Source organism: Buteo buteo, chromosome 4 (assembly GCF_964188355.1).
Source record: "Buteo buteo chromosome 4, bButBut1.hap1.1, whole genome shotgun sequence".
NCBI lineage: Eukaryota > Metazoa > Chordata > Aves > Accipitriformes > Accipitridae > Buteo > Buteo buteo.
In genome coordinates this window covers 16,262,639-16,280,879 of record NC_134174.1, presented here as the reverse complement: position 1 = coordinate 16,280,879, position 18,241 = coordinate 16,262,639, and the positions used below count along the sequence as shown (strand labels likewise).

General features: G+C 44.7%; 1 protein-coding gene across 1 annotated transcript in view; it reads right to left on the bottom strand.

Annotated features, from left to right (window-relative positions):
* The window catches only part of SLC2A13 (solute carrier family 2 member 13), a 164,357-nt gene extending 147,336 nt beyond the window's left edge, over positions 1-17,021 (bottom strand). Inside the window, exon 1 of the mRNA XM_075024879.1 lies at positions 16,247-17,021. Coding sequence (XP_074880980.1) covers positions 16,247-16,796 — 550 coding nt within the window. The 5' untranslated portion in view covers positions 16,797-17,021. The remainder of the gene's footprint in view (positions 1-16,246) is intronic.
* Positions 17,022-18,241: the final 1,220 nt, after the last annotated feature.

Below are 18,241 nucleotides of genomic sequence, written 5' to 3'. Positions count from 1 at the left end.
ATTTATACTGTAAGAAAATAATAAAACCACAGTATTTCCCCTATAAAATTTTATAATCTATTGCAAAGCACACATGTTGATGACAGGTTTATATGTAGATAAGGTTGGGAAGAAGCCTCTATTCTAGCAGAATGCTACTCTTCCTGCCACCAAAGACTACCTTCTCAATAGCAGAATCCCCTTCCTTAATACTTGTGACTTACTGCAGTAATGTAACAGCTAGAAAAACTTCCCACAGACTGTGCTTCCAATGCAGTGTGTGCTTTCAGCAATTCAAATGTCTATTGCTCATTATGTCTATTGCTCATTATCTTCAGGTGCAGCATGATCCACCTTTCAAATACTGTCAAGCTCACATCCACATTCATCTGCTCGCTTGGAGTTTAACATTGCTCTCCCTTCTTAGTTTAAAGGACTTTTTAATTGCCAAGACATTCAGACACTTTGACTGCTGCTTCAATATACCATATCAAAAAACTCAAGCTTAGGTATACATTACAAAAAGCATTTAGTAGCAAAGTCCTTTTAACGACTCTTGTGCCAACTGCGTGCAAGGAACAGAAAAGGCTCATGGTAGTAATTGAAGAATAAGCATAGTTAGCAATACAGCATGTCAGATTACATTCTGGAAGTTAAGTCTATATTACCCCACTGAGATACATCTTAAAAATGCTTTATAGAGTTAGGTTGATTTTAGGCCATCTTATTTTTCTGTGCAAAAGCAAGTATGTGACAATTTGTGTGTATATATATATCTATATATCTCTCTATATATATCTCTATATCTATTAATGCAGGGTTTGCGCTTCCAGTTCAGTAGAATTACCTACAGTTACAAAGCCAAGTGGGAATTACATAACAGCCATTAATTGCACATTGTAACAAATAATTTAGCAGCATTTCAGTAAGAGTTGAACATCAGGCTTCCCTGTGCCCAGGTTTCTCTGACTAGTAACACAACAGTACTGCCTGTCTAAAGGCCAAACACACAGCAAGGTGGGAAAAAGGAGAAAAGAGATCTGACTGTAGAGGAAATTATCCAAGAAACCAAAAATCAGACTATGAAGTCCATTCACAGAAATTGTAGTGTTGAACAGGTTATGACTGGTAGATTTAAAGATTATTATTTGTTTTTAATAAGTCCAAGAATGCCTTTTGAAAATGCAAGCAAACATCAGCCTCACCTTACAGAAGGAAAAAAGGAGGCATAAAGTACCATAGTCACTTTAAGATCAAGTGGCCAGGAAGTGACAAATCCAAGAATTACAGATTGGTCTTACGTCTGCTTAGCAAAAGACTGTACATCAGACATTTGGGGTCTCACAATGTGTAAGTCAGGCCTTTCAACAGCACAACTGACATTTTTTTCACTGCAGTATTTAAAGTTAGAAAGCCTTCTGAGTGGCAAAGTAAAACAACCATGTGCATGTATGTAACTTATTTTAACATAAAGCTTATTGTAATTCAGCCTTGAGACTATAAAACTGCATGACACAAAAACTTCCATGCTATGGCAAAATGAGTTCAAGGCTATGTGTCTCTAGCTCCTTGTATCAGCATGAAATAATTTTTTTTTCTTGCAATAGTGCTACTATTGCTTCTACAGCACACAAGCAAACTGTACGGGTTCCAGCTCCTAGGACAGGTAACCCAAGCTGGTATTTGCACTGGCAAAATTTATGGTGACTTAGAAAACCAATGGCTACAGATCCTGTAACAGTACAAATTTGCAGAGTACAGAACACACAGAGCAATTGTGAAAGTGAAATGCAGCAGACCAGACACTTCGCAGTCCATTATTGCTTCAGGGATGTATGTATTTTGGTGACTGATAATGCATGACAAATAGCAAACCATATCAAAGAACATGCAGAGCAACTGTGAAAAGGAGACACAATAGACCAAACACTTCTCAACCTATTACTGTTTTAGGGATACAAGTATTTTAGTGCTGATAATGCAGGACAAATAGAAATCCAAATGAAGGGAGCCATACATTGCTTCTGGATGATTCAGCTACATTGGGAACATATTCATACAAGACTGAGAAGTATGCACACAGGCATTTTCATGTTTTACTACAGCTGACTGAATCATTTGCTTTAAAAAAGAAACAGGGCATTGCTGTAAGCAAAATATCACAGAAGATTAATATAAACATTTACAAAGAAACATGATGTGCATTGTCTTCAAATATCAGCTTAAAAGTCTTAAAAACTTCTCTAAAAAAATCTGCCTAAAGTTTTATTTTTCAGTTGTAGCTCAGTATGACATCCATATCTACCTCACAGACTTAATTTTATATGAACCTACAACTACCTCATAAACAGATTCATATCTCCTGTACTGTACTCATTAGTAGTTTATCAAGATCATGAGGTAAAGAAATTAATGTCTCTGTAATTACAGTGGAATCGCATTGGCTTAAAACTGGTGTGAGTGCCGAGTCAGGCCTCTTGAAGTTTTCTCTCTTGCTCATTGCCACAGCACAGACGAAAACTAGTTACCCTGTCTGCGTGTTAGACCATACAAGTCCACATTATCAAAGCCAAGAAACCTACATCCCTACTTGATAAAAATTTAATGAAGAAGAAAGAATTGAGCCAAGAACTATATATTCCCACTTGATAAAAAAATTTAAAGAAGCACAAAGAATGGCTCCATACCTCAAAGCAGTTCTTTGTACCTTCTCCTGTCCTCCAGTGCACAGCTGTAGAATCCGTTCCCAACACACTAATCCTGAAAATCCGCACAATTGGTTTATGGTATCCTCTTGCATAGCCACCTTCAATCACGTTTTTTCTCACCACAAAAATACAAACAACTCCTAATTAAAATATCCACTAATATAATTTTATTTCATTACTCAATTCTTCCTGCGTATGCACACACACAGAGTTCTCTAGATGTCTGGATTCCTACTTCCCAACATGATTGTCTAAGAGGCCTGGATCAGACATTCCTTCTCACCAACATGGGCCAGGAAAGACAAGTGTGGCAGATGAGTTACTGAGGTTCAAGCAGTGCTACTTAAGCACTCACACTTCCAGTTCCCCCTTCTTTGCACCACTGCAAGCAGTGAGGTTTCCCCTATATCCCAGTCCAAATGAAGCTCCCTGATAGGGTAAACTTGGAGATAAGAAGACATTGCAGCTAGACAAATTGAAAAACTGAATAGTTTGACTGTAACAAAGTGGTCCATAAGAAGTCCCCATCACACTTAGCATGCATAGTTTCACTTCATGTATCCTGGAAAGAGCATCTAGGAAGAAAAGCAGAATTAATACAAAAGCTTGAGACAACAGGCTAACAGGCAGGCCAGGTTTGCCTTCATCCAACCAGCACACAGCCATAGTGGTTTATGCCTCAGCAACCCAACTAAAACAGTCACACACACAAATCCACACTCCTGGATGAAAGATACAAGGGAGCGTATGACCATGAGCAGAGGCTCTATTAAGCCAGTCAGAAACAGGTTAAGATTCTAGATAAGGAAAACCAGAAAACACACACACCGTCCCTCAGAAGTCTCACCATTACAGGGTGAATTACTGAGAATTGACTTCTGAATAGAGTAAACATAAATACTCTAAGCAGGTGTCTCAGATCTTGCTAAAGATACAATCAGTATTACAGAGGAGACAGGCCTCCTGGTCCTAAACTATGAGGAAAAATCTTCTCTGCACTGCTGCATTTATAAGCTCAGAGCACTGCTTCCTTCTTTGCAAGGGAGCACTCCACATCTAAGAGGATAATGATTAATCGTCCAGATAGTACTTGGGTGTTGGGCAAAGCAATTAACGTTGAATCAGGGAGAGGCCCTGCAGACTGATACAACAGACAGCTTTTGACTCCAGGGAAGGAAGATTCAGAAATAAGTGCAGATAGGCAGAATCAAAGCCAAAACACAAGCTGCACCTTTTCTTACTTTAAAGTCACCATCAGCAGACACAAAAGAAAGCAACACAACAGAGCTTGACCTAAAAATTATGCCTTGAAACTACAGCTTTTTCAGAAGCACACACACTGTTGAACATGGTAATATTTTGTTTACCCTAGCTAGTAAAACTGCAGACTAGGGTCAAGAAAGGAGGGAAGCCCTAAACCTGCAGGACAGTAAGATGCGCAGAGGTAACCACATAGAGCATACAGGTGTAGACAACTATTGTGTCCCACCCCAAAGTTAGATTTTAAGATAAATAGTACCTTCTCGTCCAAGCTTTCAAGAATTTAGTAAAGTACATTCCCACTCACGAGAAGTTGCCATTTATTTGTGTAATGCTCTACTCAATGTGTGCCCAGATTTCTGCTATATGCACCAATGATTTTTTCCAGGAACATGCCAGTCAATCATTACAAGAGAAAGGATCTACATTCTGTGCCTTATTTCTCCTCCTACCCAAGGACTACATATAGCACAAAACCAGACCCCAGTATTCAGCTCAGAATATAACCACGGTGATCGAATTCCTGGGCTAAAACATCATGAACACCTACGGACAACATTTAGTCTTTTCCACCCCTTTCTTCAAGATCCTGAAGTTGTCCAGTACCTCTGACTTTCCATTCATACCAAGCTGTTCCAATGTGAATTGGACTGGTGAGGTCAGCAGCGCCTACGATTAATGCAGGACCAGGGAGTCTACCAGGCAAAAGACTTAGCTGTTGAACTCTATAGTGAATAAAACCAGACTTACCTTTTCCCCTCAGGCAGATTTCCCATTCCTGTGCTGACATAGCTACTACTGACCTCAACAGTCCAATAATCAAGGACCTGTGAACAAACAAAAAAGGTCACTTACATGCAAACACTTGCTGAAGTCCATGCTGAAAGTACACACAGCTTTGGTCTCAACCAGTACTTCCTCCATGCGTACTGTGTTCTAGGTCATCTATTACCACACTGCTTTTCTCACATGTTAGACACTCGCCAGGATCGATCACAGCTCCAACCAACAACCCTAAAAAAATTAACGATCCAAATGAGGAGACCAAGTACTTAGTGGTGAGTCCCTTCGATTTTATCTCCTTAACCTCACGGATTGAACAAAACTTCCTAGGTGGGCAGCTACAAACAGAAAATTAAGTTCAAAATAACAGCTAGGCAGAGTAAGTCCTAATACAGCTAGGAATAACAAATATAGCACGTTGATGTGAATCTTAACCACGCAAAAAATACTGTAAGAAGCAGTGTTTCTCTTGTACTATTACACCTTGGACAAGTAGATTCCAAAGGAGTACTAGCTCTGACTTGAGACATCTGACTTTGGGATCCTGATATACCATCCTCCATCAACTATACTACAACTCAGGCTCCCAGCTCCCTGTCGTGGTTCCAGCCCAGCCGGCAACAAAGGCCCACGCAGCCGCTCGCTCACTCCTCCCGCCCCCCTCCGGTGGGATGGGGGGGAAGACGGAGGAGAGAAAAGAAAAAAAACTGGAACCTCGAGGGTTGAGATAAAGGCAGTTTACTGGGACAACACAAAGGAATTACAACAACAACAACGGTACTAATGAAGGAGTATACAACAAGAGTGATGCACAGCGCAACTGCTCACCACCCGGGACCCGACGCTCCGCCACTTCCCCCACCGAAAGTCGACACCACCCCCCCCGGCCCGCTCCCTATATATACACTGAGCATGATGTCACATGGTATGGAATAGCTCCTTGGCTAGTTCAGGTCAGCTGCCCCGGCTATGCCCCCCACCTCCCAGGTTCCTGTAAAAATTAACTCTATCCCAGCTGAACCCAGGACACTCCCCCTGTTCCCAACTGCACTCCAGTTAGATGTTCCAACAGGCAGCAAAACATTCCCTGCCTCCAACACCTCATGTAGGCTCTGTGCTTCAGTTACCTTTCTACATTTCTGAAGTTGCTCCAGCCTCATTGTCATAGCTCTCATTAATATATTTAGTTATCTACCACTTTTCCTATGAAAAGGTCAGGAATTAAGTAATTTATTAAGCATATTTATTAGCTTCAATACACACTTTTTGCTTCCAACTTTCTCTGAGCACTTTTAAGATAGTAGCTTTTTTTTCTTCCATAATTCCCTGATAATTTTTGCTGTTGAATGGCAGCATGTGAAGCCTATGCTACAACTGCCAGTTCAGCAGCACAGGATAAAATTGCAACACGCTCAAGAAGGTAGTTGTCTTCAGCATCAGGATCATCTAAATCTTCCTTAAATAAATTACTGAATCCTGACTATCCATTTCTGAATGTGCAGCTGAAGAGACAGTAAACCAACAACTGTATCTTCTCCAGGTGAAGCACTGCCAGTTCTTCCAGGATCAGAGCTGTAAAAAAGTAATGGGCCATACTGTTTGAATCTTTTATAATATTGATTTAAAAAACCACAGAATCACAGGTAACTACCAAGTATTGTAGTACTACTACAAGCTTTGGACAAGAATCAGTGGTAATTTAGGGGAGGAAAAACAGAGGGATGGGAACAGGAGCTCCCTGTTTCCATCAGCTGGTCTGGTCTTGCTTTGGAGGCTGAACTGCATCGAAGGGCATAGGAACAGGATGGCACTCATGCTCCTTCTCCCTTCCTGCTCCCCTGGGCACAGCAGCTCTCCTCTGGTTCTGTGCTAGGGAAAAGGAGGAATACCTGTAGCTCTGCTCCTCTCTTGCCCTTGGAGTGGGACAGATGCCACAGCAGGACCTTGCTGAACTGAAGAAGGCAGTTCAGAGCAGGGCATGAATCAAGATTGCTACTATGATTTTCAAATACAACCAATACCTAACTTTTTTTTTCTTTTTGATTACAATAAATGTGATTGATAGCTTATGAATGATGGCACTGCTCTGATAGTAATGTATCAGCCGTAACAACATGAAGTCATTTCATGACACTTACTTAAGGTCACCTTCATGTTTTTATGACTGTGTCAGCATGAAGACGACAGTCAGACAGGAACAACCAACAGGTTGGGGAAAAAAAAAAGAAAAAAAAAAAAAAACAACAAAATCCTACCTCCACCTATTCATTAGGCGTCCAATCAGTTCAAGATGGATTTAAATTTCAAATTTTTGGTGCCTTCAGATAGGCCTAAGTTCAAAGGTCTCATCTGGAGAACCCAGAGTAGGAGTGCTAAAACTACAAAAATAAACCTGGAAAACCATCAAAAGTTACTAAGCAAGGTAGATTGTTCAAGGCTTTGTAGGGTTTCTATGCCGTTCTGGCACAGAACAAGTATTTGAGAGAAGGAACAGGAGAGAATTTCTTCTAAGCAATCAGAAATTAAAGACCTTCTTCCACTGGCACATGCCAGTGATCACTTCAGTAGATGTTTCTCTCAGAGCAGTGGTCACTGGAACATGTTCCCAATTTACAAGACCACATGCCTTCACAGCATGGGCAATACAATGTATGTTACACCAGGAAGGCTCTTCTGCTCTTTTCAACTTGGAACATATTCCCCTGGATTTCCAGACTACGACAGGAAAGTAGAAGAGCTGTGGTGCAACTCAAAGACATCCCTAATACTTTCTTCCAGCTGCTGGAAAATAATCTTTTTTTCCCAACGTCCACAGGCACATTAAAACCACAATTATTAGTTTTGCTTCCCTGAAAGCTTGCAAGAGAAGCAACAGTAGAGGAAACCATGCTCATGAGGCTCCTGACCAAAAGAAAAGGGAAAGAGAAAGGCTGTTACTCCTTGTTTCTGTCCAAGACAGAAAAGGTTAGCCTGCAGAAACTCACACTTCTGGGAAAAGGCTGGAAAACTCTTGCCTTAGGGCTCCCATTTATGGTAGAGGTTTATAAAGCTATTTAATTTTGTCTAGACTATGGGCAATTGCCAGGTGAGTCTAATTTTGGATACATGTTTTTGTTTACAGAGCAGGTCCTCCACCATTTCTGGCATCTTCTGGTTTTGTGTCTATCGTCTGGAGATCGACAATCACTTCATTACTGCCTCAGAGACAACTGAGCACACAGCTGCATGTGCTTGGCTGGCTGTTGATCAGATTAGAGAGCTCCTCAATGTTACCAGCTGGCATAAGACCTGTGAAAACTCAGACCTTCCCAAATACACAGTGTTGAAAAGAGACCAGAAAGTTCTCGATTTGAGGCCTGAAGCAATTGCCTCCCAGGGAAACCCCACTTCTCCCTTAATACCGTTCAGCCTCGCAGAGTGTCTGTCAGCCCATGTGCTAAAAGCATCAGGTATCACTGGGGTTTTCCACACAGCCTGGAAAATTGTTTTGCCTTGAAATTGCCTCATCGCTCAGGAGCAGAAGTGGAACACACTCGTTGATATAAAATGCTCACTAGCAAAGGACGAGCCCCAAGGTCGATGCCACGTGCTTCTGGAAAACATGAGCTCTAATGAGAACCAAGAAGCCTTTCAGATTAGCTATGGAGGGCAAACCTTCTCTAGAGAGAAGCTCCCTTGCTGAATTACACTGGAAAAGTCAGGGAAGGGGGAAAAAAAGTTTAAGTAGAGAAGCTGGGGTGACAGCTCCTAAATATACGCAACTGGAAGACCCATCTCTAGGGGAGGGGAGAGGCAAAACTAAAGGACAAGCCCAAGGTAAAAAGTTCCATGTATCAATAAACATACACTTTTTCTTTTTTTTCTTTTTTTTAAGTCCATGCAACTGCTTCAGTGTCTGAGCCCACTAACACAACAGCCACACAAAGAGATGGCCGAACTCCCAAGAAAGTCAACCCAGGAGCAATTCCTAGGACACACGTGGGACTTCAAACAAGGATTCACTGCTTGAAGGGGAGGAACATGAGAAGGAAGTCTGTCCCAAACTGCAGAAGAGGCAGGCACTCTTGCTATTTAGCCAAATAAGAGACCAGACCAAGGGGGAGGTGGGAACACATTTGCTAACACCATAGCTGACAGCATGCCATGACCTATCCACAGACAGCCAGACGCATGGGGGACTCCGAGGTCACAGCATGACATTTCATCCACGCAGGCAGCCCGTCTTTGCAAGGGACTTGCAAAGGAAGAAGGGACAGACTCACTGAGCTAAGAAACCCAACTTGAGTAACTAAGTATATAAACAGTCAAAATGAGAAACCACCTACAAAAAACTCACCTTCAGAACAGGTATTTGCTTTGAATAAATCCTTAATAAAACCACAAGTCTAAAACCTCCAATAAATCAGAGGAAGATCAGAAATGGAAAGAACAGGAAAGTGTGTATTTAAAGCTTCATTTCTTCAATTATCATAAGCAAAATACTTTTTAGAAGAGCTTGCATTCAAGTTTCATCATCAGATCTACAGAAAGATGGTTCAGCTAAAGTAGTGAACTGTCTACACACTCATTCAGAGCTGTGTTGCACGAGACCTGTACAACATATCTAATAACTGCTTCTCTTGCTATTTGCTCACAGGCATAATCATTGCAAAGAGAGACCAATGGGAGAACTCTGCTGCCCTGATTTTCACCAGTCACTAGTTTTAGGCTTTCAGCAGCTCCACTGACTGTGCCACCCAACCTAGCCTCTTCACAAGATTCACACCAGCAATACTGATTGTATAGGTCAGGTATGAAAATTCAGTTCTTCACCAATGAAGACCCATAAAACAATTTTGCAAGCAAAGCTATCCATCAGGCCCATTATACCTCTGCGGTACCAGCATGTAGCACAGCCACAGTCATCCAGTTTGAGTCCAGCCATCTTAAGGAGAAATCATCAATTTCCAAGACTTCCATAGGATTTGCAACCCAAAAGCTTACCATCCTTTCATGGAATAATCCCTAAGATTCCTAAAATACTACATTTTAAAAGAAATTAACGTATTTAGAAGCACAATATATTCTATAAAAACCCACTTAAGAGCATACAGCTGCTGTTAATTAATTATCTTGAAGTCTACTGATGAGATAAGGAAAAAAGATAATTCAAAAAAAACCTTTTCAGCATCTACTTTCAGATGCTGTTTTACTTTTTTCATTGCTTCTCAGCATACAATTGACAAAGTACACACTAGTACAGTCAGAATAAAAATTAAGTCCATATTCTGACAATGCACAGCAGAAGACAGTAGCTGGCACTTCAAATCTATTGCTTGGACTGTCTTCAGATGTCCTGCCTTGTGCCTCTGCTGATGGGACTGGTACAAGTTTCAGCCAAACAAGTCACTCAAATCCAAGAGTTCCAGCTGAATGATTTGCTATCTTTAACAGCATGGCAACTGGACACCAGTGGTCTCCTGTTCCTGTAGCAAACAAAGCATTTTGAAAATGAGCCCACCTGTGGTGCCCACATGAATTTTTCAACATAGGTAAGGAAACACTTGCGTTTAACACTGCAAACTTCCTTCAAGTTGCCTTTTTATAAGGAGTAAAAGGATCATAAAAGTTTCAATTTTATGTCACATATGAACTGGATGAATTGTATTTTTTCCAAAATGAACAAATATACTTAAAATACAACAGGAATAATGTTTTGATAGAACAGTTTGACCAAGTACAGGGAAAACTATTTTACAAGACTCCCACGTTTTAGAGACAGAAAATCAATTTCAAGGTTTATGAACTACAGGAATTTTCTTTAAGTTAAACAAAAACAACAGCAAAAAGCCCAAAACAAAGGTAAAACCACCAAAACAAACAAACAAAAAAACCACACCACCCTTACGACTTTTAACAGTTTCCAGAAGAATCAAAAGTCCAAAACTTCTCTTCAACTGTATGCTTAATACATTATTCCAAAATGGTCACGATATATTTGCCAAAGGTAGCAATATTTATGTATAAATCCCTCATCTTTTTGTATTACACCATCAGACAAAACAATAATGGAGTCTGTGCTTGTTGACAGTGAACTGAGCATAACACTGTGTATACTGTCCAATGCACACAAAATTAGATGCCTTCAAAAGATACCATTTTTCATCTTAATGTACTCCTGGTACCCTGCAAGATCACAGCTCCAGTCAGAAGCTATGTATCCTCCCAGAGGCTTCTGCACAAGAACAGATTAAGCTCTTAAGATGCAGAGATCGATCCCTGAGCGCACACAGTAATGTCAGTAGCTACAGAACCCGGAAACTTGGGTGAGCATCTCTGGTCACTGGCAGTACAAGGGTCGACTCCAACAATGTGGCTATTTGTCTCTCCATTCCCCTCCATCCCTACTGCAAGCTTATACTAACAAACCACTGTCTCTGGAGGAAAAAATAGCCTATGAATCTCTGGATTGAAAATTACAAGCATCTGCCAGAAGTAGGACAGCGTATTTGGGGGCTGAGGGTGACTTTCCCCTCCAAAATATACTAAGGTATAAACTCCTTCAAAAAAAATGTGGTGGGCACTCACTTATAAAAACAGACTGAAGCTTTAATGCTTCCCATGGGGGTGTGGGACGGGGCTGGGGTGGGGGCGGGATTAATCTGTAATTTTTTCCAAGATAAAAATACACAGAACTTGAAGAAGTTCAGCAGCACACTAAAAAATAATTTTTAAAATTAAAAAAAAAAAAAAGCACACATATCCTCATCTTTAACAGGCAATAGGTCATACCAGTTAGTTGCCAATATTTTCACAGCATACATGGTAGTCCAGCTGCTAACAGTGGCCCTTAATCACTGTAAAGATAATACAGAGCTGGTACTACATGATGCGAGTCCTTTGATTATTTTTTTATTTGCTACTGGACTTTACTGTCAGTAGAAGCTAGTCCCACCAGGGCAGCCCCGAACCATATGCCAGCGCTTTCCACTCCTGCCTAATTCTGTGTACAGTCTTGTTTCCTCTGCTCAGAAAATGACCTACATATGCAGTAAAAAGATGCTACCAGGAACACTACATACACCACATTCAAATACAGCCTTTAAAAAAAACAATACTAACAGACATTTTGAGTACAAAGCAAGCACTGAGCAGTAGGCTCACATTGTGAAGATACATCACGTGTCAGCAACGACTGGGGTCAGAGAGAAGACGAGTCAGGTCTCCATTGCACTGCAGACCCAGTAACAGAGTGCATGCACACACAGTAGTCCTAAGAAGTAACTCTGCTTTCACAAGGGGTTGGGTAGCATATGCATTAAGTAATGCCTAAACCTCACACTGAGTAAGAAAACAAAACACAGAAGAGCTGATCATTAATTGAGCACCATCTATTCTGCATGCTGAACAAGACGGGAGAATCTAATCATCCAGCTAATGATTGTACATTAAGATAGAGAACTACTCTGCACAAGCAAGCTTAAACCCGTCACTTCCTGAACTCTGCATAGCTCAAACAGCTTTCCTTCCACAGCTGGTACATATATGTTCTTGAAAAAGTGATCTGAACAGCACGCTACCTGAAACACCATGCCAACAACACCCATGTGCATCAGATGCAGGCTTAAAACCTTCAGCATCCTCAGATGACAGAAGGATAAACTGCTCCCCTTACAGACTGGTGAGCCATAGAAACACATCTGGCCAATGGGTTCAGACAACAAAGTGATTGTAAAATTAAGACATTGGACTGATTACAGTCTAGGAAAGAAGTGACTTTGCAAGCATAGTTATTTATCTTATAGTTATTTATAGTTATATTATCCTTTCTAGCCTCTATTACGTGTAGTCCCAGTGCCAACTCTACTCACTCTCCACCTCCCTTCTCACAGCAGCAGGTTTCCAGTAGAATTAGCTCTCATCTACAGCCATGCCTAGCTCTAACCTTTGGTGTTTCAGTCGTGGCCTACCCTCAGACTTTGGTAGGACAGACCAAAGATGAGCAAAGTGAAGAACCTGGCTTTCCTGCCAAGTGTGCAAACTACAGCAGCCAACGCAAGGCAAACCTATGCTGACCCTCAATCCCATACCAAGCGTGGTTGGTCACCATTGAACAACAGGCTGAGACCTTTAGCATCAACAGATGCAAAAGGTCCAAATATGCTTTGTACCAATGACATTTTTCCTAGCCAAGCTCATACAAAGCGCTACCGAGCACATGTGATCCAATTTCTTAAATGTCTGAATTTTGCCCACATTTGCTGTAATGAATATCTGTCCAAATGTTGCATTCCTGACACAAGGCTCAGCCAAATTCCTGAAGAGTCAGGGACACCACTTGGCAAGAGGTGGGCATGGAGGAGGGAATAATGGCCATAACCTTGTTCTTAAGCCATTTTGCCTGAAGTTGTAATGAACTATGCACTTAGAAATTCAGACCTGAAAAGATCTTAGCATATTCTAAGCTCATGCTGAACGTGGTTTCCCTTTTTTTATGCATTCCCTATGTTTTGTATTTACACTGGGGGGAGGGAGGCGGGGAGGAACATAACTGTTTCTAACCATAAAAATCTATTCAACATTTGCAATAAAAGAGGACTTTGGCTTGTCCTTGAGAGAAGGTTTTTATTTTCCAGAAACATCTCCTTCTGTAATTGCTGGGGAGAAAAGAAGAGGTTTTCTATCTCAAAACAGCTCTATGGAAAATGGTAAGAAACGGACAAGACAGACAAGTGAGAGATGTTCCTCATTTCAGCACATATCCTGTGTTTTTCAGCCTTGAAAAAATTTAACTGTAGCCCTTTATAAATCACAGTCACAAGAAAAATGGCCGTTTTCTCACACGGACACAACACAGATCCACCCTGTACCAGCAAGGGTGAACAAAGTCCCATAGGTAACCATCACTGCATCTGCTTTTACAGCATCACAGTACTGCCCATAACACAATATTCATTTATTAAATGCAAGCCAACACATATTTCTGGAGTAGATCTCTTGATGTGCAATTGGCAGAGAGCTACAGGAAAGAAACCTCAAAAATGTATAAAATCATACACAGTTAAGAAGTTTTTACTGGTTTTCAAGTAGGAAAGCATTTCATAACACTACACAATCGCAGCCTTACATTTCACCAGTTCACAGTGTCACTGAAGTGTCACATTACTGAGCGACCTCCTTACACCAACGCTAAGGAGTTCTTGCACACTGCGTGCAACAAAATGATAGCCAAAGGGCTCCAAGAGAAGAAAGGGAAGAAACTGGTTAAAGTTCCACCAATTTCTAACGCCTTCATGAAACTATCCAGGCTCCCTCTAGTGGGGGATTTAATGTAGAGATTGTTGCAGTTTGCTGCGTGAGAACAGTTTTGAACCACAACATTTTTTTTTCCTCTTGTAAAATAAACCTTGTTAGGATTCAACTCTGCAATTCTTGGAGTCTCTTGTGGTGCTTCAGTCACAGCAATTTAAGGTAATGCTTTGTTTCTGGCCATAAGCTCCATCACATAAAGAACAACCACCTTTGATAAAAAGGAGAAAACATCATCTTTTTGAAATATAAGTTAGTGTCTTTGTGCTCCAAAATCCTCAGCACATTTCTCAGTCCTTACTTCAGCTCTCCAGAGCAGAACCACCATCTCTGTCCCCGATGCGAAAAGACATCAAAGAGAGATCTCTCTCCCCAGATCACACAGGAAATCTACGGCTGTACAGAAGAACAACCCCCTAGCTCCCAATTTCCATTTCTGTGTTTTATATATTAATTATATTAAGCCCCAAGTCTCGTATCCCTCTGACAATACCAAAGTCATTTATTTGCACCACTGTAAGACAATTCCAACATGCCTATGTATCTCTCTACAAGACACAGACACACAAGAGTCAAGCAAACCGTCCATCCCTTTCCTCTCCCTTCCCCCTGAAGTTGTCAATGCAACCAGTTACAGTCAACAAAAAACATTAGCTTTACAAACACAGAAAGACATCAAATTGACAACTGCTATTTTTAGTATCTACCACTAAACACACATACTACATATTGCCATCAAAATACCTGTTCTGTCACCTCAGAGTCAAATTTAGTTTCCTTGTCTCCTGAACATTATAACAAACGTTATCAACATTCTGGAGTCTGGATTAAAAAAATGCAGAGAGGTAGCATTTAAAAATATAAAAAACAACCACCCAACTTGGGGTCAGAAAACTGCAACCTGAAGAAGGTGTCCATTACTGTACAGGAAAACCAGCATGAGCCCTTTCAAGGATGGAGTCAATTTTATTTCTGACAACCCTTTTTATGACTCACTAACTTTTTTTCCTTAATAAGACCATGAATTGCATCACAGCAAGTGTGTCTATAACAAGCTAGAGAATTCAAAAAATTATTCAATGCCTAGGAAACCGAACTTTGCTATGTAGAAGAAAACAAGTCTAATTCTCAGTTTGTCTTCATGCTTTTAGATAGGAAGGGTTGCAAGATCACAGTAAGAAAGATTTACTTCTCTTTTTTTCTTTTTTTTTTTCCTTTTTTTCTTTAAACATACTATAGTCCAAGGACTATGAATAACCTCATACGGCTCATCTTGGATGATGGGTATAATTCAAATTACTGCCTGAGAGGATGGCAGCTGAAGAGCAACCAAAATTCTGGGGATATTACAAAATAGATGGCACAGAAACCAGTCTCAAAGGTTAGAGGAAACACTGCTCATCACTTCAAGTTCTTTGGGACAACTCTAAAGTTTTACCAGAACCCACTGCTTGCAAGTTATACAATGCATACAGGAAGGCAGCCCAAGAGCAGCCATTCACGCTCAGTTCTGCAGGATGCTATTAATGAAATCCAAAGCCTGCTGAAGCAAAGGTCATCTCATTTGACCAGAGAGATTACCACCTCATTTTGTCCCAAAAGCGTTCCTGTAGTGCCCAATGAAAAGCAAAGCTGTGCGGGGAACCAGAAGAGAGGTATTTACAGTGCAGAAAGACAAGCACGATCTCCTCCTCGCTCCCGACTTCCCAGAACCCCCCCCCATGTAAAGCTTACGGTGTGAGCTGTTGACACTGACAGACCACCCTCAAGATGAATTTGCAGAAAGGATGCAAGACCACCCTCCGCGTACAGAAACCAGACAACTCTCCCCAGACCAGCTAGGACTACACTACCTGCAAGTAAAAACGCCGAGGGCAAGCAGACGGAGTCTCCCTCTCCCCACCCGCCGCGATCGGCAGCAGCCCCCCTCTCCCGACCTCGGCTCGGTGACGCCTTTCCCTCGCCAGCCGCCGAGCACTTCAAACCCCACGGGCCAACCTTCGCCTTTTGTTCGGGGGCTGCCTTACAGAAACGGGACGCGGGCGCGCAGAGACGGGCGGATTTTAGGGCCGGTTAAACCTCCCTCCCGGGGGAGCTTCTCCCCCGCCGGGGCAAGCGCTGGGGTGCCCCCGGGGAGCGGGGCGGACTCGGGCTTGGCCGGGGCGCGGAGGGGAGAGGGGGGGTCGTGCTGCCGGGAGGGCAGCCCGGCGGGGCGGCGCGGCACTCACCGATGCCCAGCCCCACCACCACGCGTCCCCCCAGCAGGGTCTCCTTGTCGCGGGCGGCGGCCAGCACGCCGGCCCCCGCCGTGAAGAGGCCGCTGGCCAGCAGGATGCAGGGCCGCCGGCCGCACAGCCCGTTGAGGACGCCGCCGGCCAGGGCGGAGAGGGCGGCGGCGCCCACCGTGCTGGAGACGAGCAGCTCCTGCCAAAGGGCGTCCAGGTTGAGCTCCCTCTTGAGGAGGAGCAGGGCCCCCGACACCACGCCGGTGTCGTAGCCGAAGAGGAAGCCCCCCAGGGCGGAGAAGACCGACACCACGTAGACGAAGCCGGGGGTCTCGTCCTGCTGGAACTGCCGCCGCGCCGCCCGCTCCAGCTCGCCGCCCGACGCCGCGCTGTTGAGGCTGGAGCACGACTCGGCGGCGATGAGGCTCCGCTCGCCCGCCGCCGCCGCGCCCGAGCCGGCGGACCCGTCCGCCTGCCGCCGCCGCTTCTCGCCCATCAGGTTGCTCAGGCTCCGCAGCGTGTACTCCACATTGTCGCTGGCCTTGCGGGACATGGGACGGCCGCGGCGGCTCCCGCCCCGGCCGGGGGAGGGCAGGGGGGCTGAGGCGGACGGCTGCCGGGCGACTCTGGCTGCTACGGCGGCGGGGCGGCTGCTGCGGCTGCTGCTGCTGCTGCTCCTGCTGCTCCTGCTGCTGCTGGCGCCGCCTGTCCTCGCCCCGCCCGCCCCTCTCGGGCCGCGCTCAGCCGGGTCGCATAGTCCCGTCCCCCCCCGCCGCCGCCGCCGGACAGACTTGAGGGGAAGTTGCCGCCGCTCCCAGCGCCCAGGCGGAGCTGGAGGCGGAGGCGGGCGGGGACAGCGGCGAGCGCCAGGGGGCGGGTCCGGCCGCCTCCCCCCCCCGCTCCGCCGTGGCGCGCAGTGCCGCGCAGGCGCCCAGGACCGCGCCTGCGGGCTGAGCGCCGCGACGCCGCCCGCCCCGCCCTGCTCTCTCTCACGCCGGGTGCTGGCAAGCGGCGGGGCTGGCGGGCCGCCCTCAGGGACGCCGGGAGAAGGCGGGAAGCGCTGGGCGGGCGAGTGCCGCGCAGGCAGCGCCAGAGCCGCCCCGCAAGCCCGGGGGACGGCTCCCCCAGCCCCGCCGCGGTGGTGGCGGCGGGTGTTCCTGCTGGGCAGCCCCTGCCTGTGCGGGGTGGAAGGGGCTGCCGGCCTCGCCCGCCTCCCTGCGCGGCTCACCGCTCTGCCGGGGGCGCGTTGGCCGAGCGGCTGGCGTACGTAAAAACCGCAGTTAATAACCGGATCGCTTGAGCAGAGGCAGCGTTTGAAGTTCGCGTTTGTCATTTTCTGAAGTGCTGGGTGACAAAAAAAAGGGGGAATTTCGACCAGTTGCTCCGAGAGACCGGTTTGTTACTGTATGGAAGAAAAGTTCGGAGCTTTCAGTCTGTTCATACTTGAAGCAGAGCACAGCATTCTGATAATTCCACCTCCCAGCCTTCTTGTTCGGGAATTTCACCAGGACGAAGACGGAGATCCGGTGCGGGCAGGGCCCGGGGAATCCTGTCAGCGGTTGGCGGGAGAGCGGGGCCTCCTGGTGGCGAGCGCGCCGCGGGGGAACGCCCAGGGCCCCGTTCCCGGGGGAATCCGGGGGAGCCGGAGCCGGCCGGTGTGCGCGGGGGCGAGCGCTGTGGGAAAAAGGAGTCGCGTCAGAATGTTACCGTTTCAGCTTCGTTGTATACATAATGGCACGTATCAGAGTAAACAAAATTTTCCTTCTGACGGGACTGTCTTCTGTAGAGATCCTCATAGGGAGGGCAGCCCGTGGATGGAGAATTAATGGGATCAGTTGTTCCCAGCCCACGCCTGGTGAGCAGTACTAGTCAGAGCCACGTGAATTTAAAAATTAGAAGAGGGAGCAGAGCTGCACACAGCCTCTTTGGTCATTTGCTTCTGCCTCAGAGCAACCTGTGAAATGCTAACGTTGTGGTCCAGATAATACCGACTGAATA